The sequence below is a fragment of the Sinocyclocheilus anshuiensis genome, unplaced genomic scaffold, assembly GCF_001515605.1.
Source record: "Sinocyclocheilus anshuiensis isolate Anshui unplaced genomic scaffold, SAMN03320099.WGS_v1.1 scaffold906, whole genome shotgun sequence".
In the NCBI taxonomy this organism is placed as follows: domain Eukaryota; kingdom Metazoa; phylum Chordata; class Actinopteri; order Cypriniformes; family Cyprinidae; genus Sinocyclocheilus; species Sinocyclocheilus anshuiensis.
In genome coordinates this window covers 247587-252929 of record NW_015540937.1, presented here as the reverse complement: position 1 = coordinate 252929, position 5343 = coordinate 247587, and the positions used below count along the sequence as shown (strand labels likewise).

At 35.0% G+C, this 5343-nt stretch overlaps 1 protein-coding gene across 1 annotated transcript in view; it reads left to right on the top strand.

Moving 5' to 3' along the window:
- dync2h1 (dynein cytoplasmic 2 heavy chain 1) overlaps window positions 1–5343 on the top strand; it is a 105016-nt gene that overhangs the window by 75349 nt on the left and 24324 nt on the right. The window contains 5 exon segments of the mRNA XM_016487640.1: window positions 1184–1309; window positions 1700–1810; window positions 3158–3313; window positions 4701–4776; window positions 4935–5185. Of these exon segments, the coding sequence (XP_016343126.1) occupies window positions 1184–1309; window positions 1700–1810; window positions 3158–3313; window positions 4701–4776; window positions 4935–5185 (720 nt within the window).

Sequence of the window (5343 nt, the reverse complement as noted above, 5' to 3'; positions counted from 1 at the left end):
GTATCAAGGGCATGTGCTGCTTCAGTTAGGTTATTAGTGAGAAATAATGAGGTTATAAGAGAGAAACAATGCGGCAAGACGAGCATCCGAATGAGAGAGAGAGAGACCGCGAAGCTAGACGTTTCTTCTTATATTAACTAACGTACTCTACGATTAGCTCAGTGAATAATTAAAAAAAACATAGACCCGGCTAGAACAAGCGGAGTGATACAAAATTGTGAAAGGGCGTTCCTGTAGCGATACCAGTACAATAGCTCACGGTTCTCAACCAATCAGATTTGAGAACCAGAACGAACTGTTGTATAATCAGACATATTACACTACACACACCTGATAGAAAGAGGGATTATTATTGTTAACTAAAACTATAAAAAAGTCATTACTTTAAATAAAATAAACATTAACTGAAATAAAATTAATAAAAAATACATATATAAATGAAACTTAATTTTATTTCAGCTACTTGCCAAGGTGACATTTTCTTTTAGTTTAAAGGGATAGTTCACCCAAAAATTAAAATTAGCACATGATTTACTCACCCTCAAGCCATACTAGGTGTATATGACTTTCTTCTTTCAGACGAATCCAATCGGAGTTATATGGTGAACTATCCCTTTAAGTTGATGTACTAAAATAACTAAAACTTAATAAAATAAAAATAAATATGTAGACATTAAAATATAATAAAAATAACAAAAGCATCAAAATTACTAAAACTTTAAATAAAATTTAAATTAAACCATAAAATATGAAAATGAAATCTAATTCAAAATATATGGGGTCGGTAAGATTTTTAAATGACTTTGAAAGAAGTCTCTTCTGCTAAAAAAAAAAAACTTTTTCAAATAACTGTTTTCTATGTGAATATATATTAGAATGTAATTTATTTCTGTGATCAAAGCTGAATTTTCAGCATCATTACTCCAGTCCTCAGTGTCACATGATCTTCAGAAATCATTCTAATATGCTGATTTGCTGCTCAAGAAACATTTCTGATTATTATCAATGTTGAAAACAGTTGTGCTGCGAATATATTTGAGGAAACTGTGATACATTTTATTTTTCAGGATTCTTTGTTGAATAGAAATAGAAATCTTTTGAAACATTATACATGTCTTTACTGTCACTTTTGATCAATTTAATGAATCCTTTTTGACTAAAAGTATTAATTTCTGTAATAAAGCTGGCGATGGGTCAGGGTCAGGCTGACGTGGCTCTACAGACGCTCAGAGAGTGCGTTCGCTCCGGTGAATGGCTGTGCTTGAAAAACCTGCACCTGGTCACGACGTGGCTCCCCCTGCTGGAGAAGGTCTGAACTCTCTGTCTGTCTGTCTGTTTCATTGTGAAGTTCTGTCTCTCTGTCAGATGTCTGTCTTCTCTTATTATCTGTGCTGTGGAATTAATTATAGCTGAAATGACTGTTGTTGCAACGTGAGAGTGAATCTGTGTGAGGAAGATTACGTGCAGATACATTAATTGCTTTTTGTTTTAATTTCTCTGCTCATTCTCAAAATGTAAGTGTGTGTGTTGTGTAGCGCTGCAAATCTGTAATGGGTTTGGTGTCGATGAGATGAGGCTGTGAGAGAATGAAACACATGCACGCACACACAGGAGAGATTGTTATTGGTTTGATGCTTTGCATTTATCGATTTAATTCATTGTAGTGAGACATCTAATGTGTGTGTCTGTGTGTGTGCAGGAGCTCAACAGTATGAAGCCCAAAGCCGGCTTCAGAGTCTGGTTGACTGCTGAGGTTCATGCAAAGTTCACTCCCATACTGCTCCAGTCCAGCCTGAAGGTCACGTATGAGGTCAGTGTGTGTCAAATGTAATGTATTCTCTTTTTAATGAACCATTATTGATTCTTAAATCCCAAGGCTGAACTTTGAATCTCTGCTGTTTTCAGTTGCTGCATCAACAAAACTTCATTAAACATTATTTTTAGCATGCTTCTTATTCAATAATCGCAATAAGCTTTGTACTCATTACTTTTGATATCAAACAAAGTCAGAGCTTTCAAATGCTGTAAATTTTATCACAAAATTCAAACAAAAAATGTAATTTTGATGCTCTTTAATCAAAGTTTCTGGGGGCCTTAAAAGGTCTTAAAATCTTAATTTGCCCTTCCAGGCCTTACAAACGTCTTAAATCAGAGCAGAAAGTCTTCAGATGGCATTAAATGTTGCGTGCACTGCAAAAAATGATTATCTTCCTCCATATTTTTGTCTTGTTTTCCAATACAAATAATATCTGAATATCCTTAAATAAAGATACATATACTTGAGATGCAAATTGAAGACATTAAGAAATAGAAAACTAAAATTAAACCATAAAAATAAAAATAAACTTTAACTTAAAATGAAGATATGAAAAAGTAAACTTATTTTATTCAGTATTTCTTATTTTGATTTACTTCAACTTGATGTATTAAAATAACTAAAACTTAAACTGAAGTAAAAATTAAACAGATAGACATTAAAAAACAAAAACTAATACAACTGACAAAAACACAATGAAATGACTTACATTTGAACTAAAATTAAAATGAAAACAGACAATATACAAATAAAAACTAATTCAAAATAGTAATATAAACTATAATAGTGTAACACTGGTTGGAAGCTGGATTCTCATTGTAGACGTTTGCATTTAGAGAACATTTATGTATTGTGTTTCCTTTAATTTTCTTTAGCTGGTCTTAATAAGGTCTTAAAAAGCTTTAAATTTACCTTCATACAAACTGCAGAAACCCTCTTTAATGTGGTGTAACAGATCACTGTAGCCGTGAACCGATCTTGTCTTCCTTTTTACTACTAGTTAAAGCACCAAATAAACATGAATGAACATCAGAAGGTGCTGAAAGAAACATACTGAAATGATTCAAGTCTCCTGTAATCAAAAATCAGTGTTTCAACCCCGGAAAGACGTCAATAAAGCAGCTGGTAAACAATACGTCACGTAACATCACATTAACCTCAGGAAAGACACTCCGTGTCCAAATCAAATCGATATCGAATCGAGTCGAATCAAAAATTGTTGTTTGAAATCGAATCGAATTGTGACATTTATGTCAACAGATGCATCTCAGACTGCACATCCATTAATGATAACGTTACGCGTGTGTGTGTGTGTGTGTGTGTGTGTGTGTGTGTGTTCAGGCTCCTCCAGGCCTCAAGAAGAACCTGAAGCGGACGTATGAGTCCTGGAGCGCGGAGCAGATCAGTAAAGGCGGTCACCTGACTCGAGCTCAGTCGCTCTTATGTCTGGCCTGGTTCCACGCCGTCTGTCAGGAGAGACGCAACTACATTCCACAGGTACACACATGACACATGGTAGGTCACATGACCGCAGACACGATATACACTCAAACCATTGCTGGAATTCAGACAGGAACTCTTGGATCTGTTTGGGCAATTAATTCAGACTGAATTAAAATACTGCACGTCAGGCCTTTGAAGAGCTCCATTTAATTAACTGAAGCTTTTGCTTTTCTCTTTTGTAATGTCTCTCTCTCCTAAAGTCTAATAAGCTGCGTAGGAGAAAACTAATTCATGGTGTCTCTTAAAAGGGTTTTGTGAAAGAAACAGGAAGTTTCTTGCTCCACAGTTAAACTAAACTATAAAATTGCATTATTTTTATGATTATGATGTCACATAGGCTCATTAACATATGGCCACATTAACACTTACTCAGTGACTTGATGTGACTATGAACTGTACATAGAGGTCAGGCAATTAGCAGAGGTTATTTACATAAATAGGTCTTAAAGATACAGCAGCAAAGAAGAGAAGGGTCAGACTCTTTTTTTTTGGTGCAAGAGATGTTGACTAACAGTGTTTGTGGACTTCAGAGTGGAAAATGAAACGCTACAGAAGTGTCGATCGTGTGCCTTTTGAAGGAAATGGAAATCAAAGCTTTATAACAGCCATTATTAGAAAACATGGTGTTATTTTCACCAGGCATCTCGACACCCAGTCATCACAGCAGGCGTGCAGATTTCTGCTTTTCCAGGAATCGTGGGACTTTTCTGTTCATTAGATTTTAAAGTGATACTACTTTAGTCAGATTTCACTAGTGCTGTCTCTGTACAAAAATGTAATACATTATGTGTGTGTGTGTGTGTGTGTGTTTATTACATAAATTATATTATTTATATTGTAAATTAAAAATAATAAATCAAGTATATAAAATAAAGTATTAAAAAAAATATATATATAATTTATAAATTATAATTATTATTTGTTTACTATTATATTCTATAATATATATATATTTTCATTTATATTTTTTCATGTTTAAAAAAAAATATATATATATATATATACTGTATATATACTGTATATAATGTTGAAAGATAATAATACGTGTAATACTTGTATATTGACTTAATAGCGAAGTACCAGTACTTTTAACATCAGTAGCTTTTACATTATCAGATGTCAGGTGTTTAAAAAGGTTTTCTTTCAAACATTTGCTTCTATTAAATAATGCCTGTTGTGAAAAGACTGGGAATAATTTAGAGCCAAAGAAAAGATGAATGACTTCACTGCGTCCATGGAAATTCATGTCAAGCTTTTGAAAAACGACTCCATATTTAATCATGATTATGAGAATTTGAGTCTGAGTTTCTGTTGCACTGGCTAAATGTATGAAGTTGAATTGAAGTGATGATGAAGATGAGGATGTGTTTGTGTTGCACAGGGTTGGACGAAGTTCTACGAGTTCTCTCTGTCAGACCTGAGAGCCGGCTTTGAGATCATTGACCGTCTGTTTGAAGGTGTGTGTGTGTGTTTATCTCTATGTAATCTACATGAACTCGTCATCTGAGGGTTTGTATGTTTTTATATTTGCATGTATTTACATGTTTTGGTTTGAGATTGTACTATATTATTTTCTTTGTGTGTGTGTGTGTGTGTGTGTGTGTGTGTTTTTCAGGTGGGAAGGCGTTTCAGTGGGAATTCGTGCATGGTCTCTTGGAAAACGCCATCTACGGCGGCCGCATCGATAACGTGTGCGACCTGCGAGTCCTTCGCTCGTACCTACAGCAGTTCTTTAATGCTCAGCTCCTCTCGCAGTCACACACACACTCACGTGTCAAGAAAACTCACGCTTTCCCGGCTCAGATACACCTGCCCAACTCCTGCAGCATAGTGGTTAGTGATCGTATACAGACTACTCTCTGTACTGTATAGTTCACAAGAATTCTGATCTACTAATTGTGCATGCTTTTGGACTGATACTACCCACAGTCCTTTGCACTAGTGGATTAAAGTCTCTCCTCTGTGTGTGTGTGTGTGTGTGTGTGTGTGTGTGTGTGTGTGTGTGTGTGTGTGTGTGTGTGTTT